The following is a 1,680-nucleotide window of genomic DNA, read 5'->3' on the forward strand; positions in this document are numbered from 1 at the left end:
CCCCCGGTAGGGCCCGGCCCAGGCTGTGTGCTCTGGGTTGAAGGCCTGGCCAGGCAGGGGGCTGGGAAGCCACCAGGGCTGCGGTGTGGAGCCATCGACCGGGCGTCGGCCAGTCACAGGCCCGGCCCTTTGTGCCGATGGTCCCTACGCAGGGGCTGCAGGTGGGGCGCATACTGCCCCCCGATACTCATAGCAGAGCCCCCCACCCCACCCCCTGCTCCTCACAGCTGCCCCACCTCATCCCCGGCCCCCCAGCGGAGCCCGGCACCCCTCCCCCCCACTCACTTTCCTGCAGGCCGGGCACCAGCTTGTAGACCACGTCCTGCATGACGCGGTCCAGCTTGAGGTTGAGCAGCGGCTGGGTCTCGTGGATCTTGGTGTTGCACATGGGGCAGTACTTGCTGGTCTGCAGGTACTTCACGATGCAGCTCTTGCAGACTGCGGGGGAGCCGGGCGTCAGAGCCAGGCCCAGCCCGGGACGCGGGGGGCAGCAGCACCAGCCCAGCCCCCTCCCGCCGTCGCCAGCGCAGCACAGGAGGAGGGCCTGGCTCCCCACCCCGGGCCCATCCACCCCGCAGCCGGCTTCAGCCAGCAGCCCCTGCCCCTGTCCCGGCGGGAGCTGACCCACCCCAGGGAGCTGCCTCCTGCAGGCGCTGGGGGCTGAGTCGGCTCCCGCTGATCCCCCCCCTGCAGGGTCGCCCTGCGCCCCCCAGAGCTCAGGGCCGGTGCCCCCCAGACACGCAGGGTGGTGCGGTGCTGCCACCTGCTGGCCACACACACGTCTGCTGGCCACGCTCGCTGGAGCGGCAACCCCTGAAAGCGCAGGGGGGGGGAGAGGCTGGGCCCGGACCAGCCCCCCACCAGCTCCCCCTACACAGCACAGTGTCTTCCCCCACCTCCGGCCCGCCTGGCTCCTTCATATGCATATGTCCTAACTCCCCGGGGAGACACCGGCCCAGCTGGAGACCCGGGGCCAGCAGAGGCAGGGCCAAGCCGGGCCAGTTGGAGCAGCGGAGCCACTGGGAGCCCTGCCCCACGGACAGACGCCGTCCCCCCGCCCTCAGGTGCAGGAGCCTGCTGCCCCCGCTGACGTGAGCCAGCCCTGTGCCCTGGTGCCCCCAGCCTGGCCCCGCACTCACAGGTGTGCAGACACTCGGTGATGGTGGTGGCGTCGATGAAGTACCCGGCGCAGAGGCAGCACACGATGTGCTCGTTCAACTCCTTCATCTTCACCTTCACCTCCTCCTGCCGGACGAGGCACATGTCACCAGGCCCCTCACTCCCGACCCGCAGCCCCTGCGATCCTGCCCTGGGATGTCCCCTCCTGCCTGCTCAATCCCACACCCCACACTACTTCCCAGCCCAGACAGAGGCAGGGAAGCCAGGTGGCTGTCAGCTCCCCTCCCTCAGGGGCCCAGAGAGGCCAGTGCCTCTGCACAGCCCCCCCGCCCCATGGGCTGGCAAATGAGGGGCCCTCCTGTCCTGCAGGGGATGGCCCGGGGCTGGGGCGTCCCCCAGCAGCAGCCTGTGTGGGGGCAGGGCCACACAGGGACTGCACTCCGGGGGGCTGGAGCCGCACTCCCCCCAAGGTGCGGCGTGTTGCAGGCTCCGGGATGGAAGAGGGCCAGACCCCGGCACGAGGCGGCTCCTGGCGCTGGGAGCTGCCTTGGCGTTCCCAGC

General features: G+C 71.0%; 1 protein-coding gene across 1 annotated transcript; it reads right to left on the reverse strand.

The window, feature by feature from the left end:
• Positions 1-285: 285 nt before the first annotated feature.
• Positions 286-1,295, reverse strand: PCGF1 (polycomb group ring finger 1; the record flags this gene model as incomplete). The annotated part of the gene is made up of 2 exons (XM_026662188.2): positions 1,140-1,295; positions 286-438 (listed from the first exon to the last, which is right to left on the reverse strand). Coding segments are annotated over exons 1-2 (277 nt in total), but the record flags the coding sequence as incomplete, so codon positions are not given.
• Positions 1,296-1,680: the final 385 nt, after the last annotated feature.

Source organism: Terrapene carolina, unplaced genomic scaffold (assembly GCF_002925995.2).
Source record: "Terrapene carolina triunguis isolate 2854851 unplaced genomic scaffold, T_m_triunguis-2.0 Scaffold24079, whole genome shotgun sequence".
Classification (NCBI taxonomy): domain Eukaryota; kingdom Metazoa; phylum Chordata; order Testudines; family Emydidae; genus Terrapene; species Terrapene triunguis.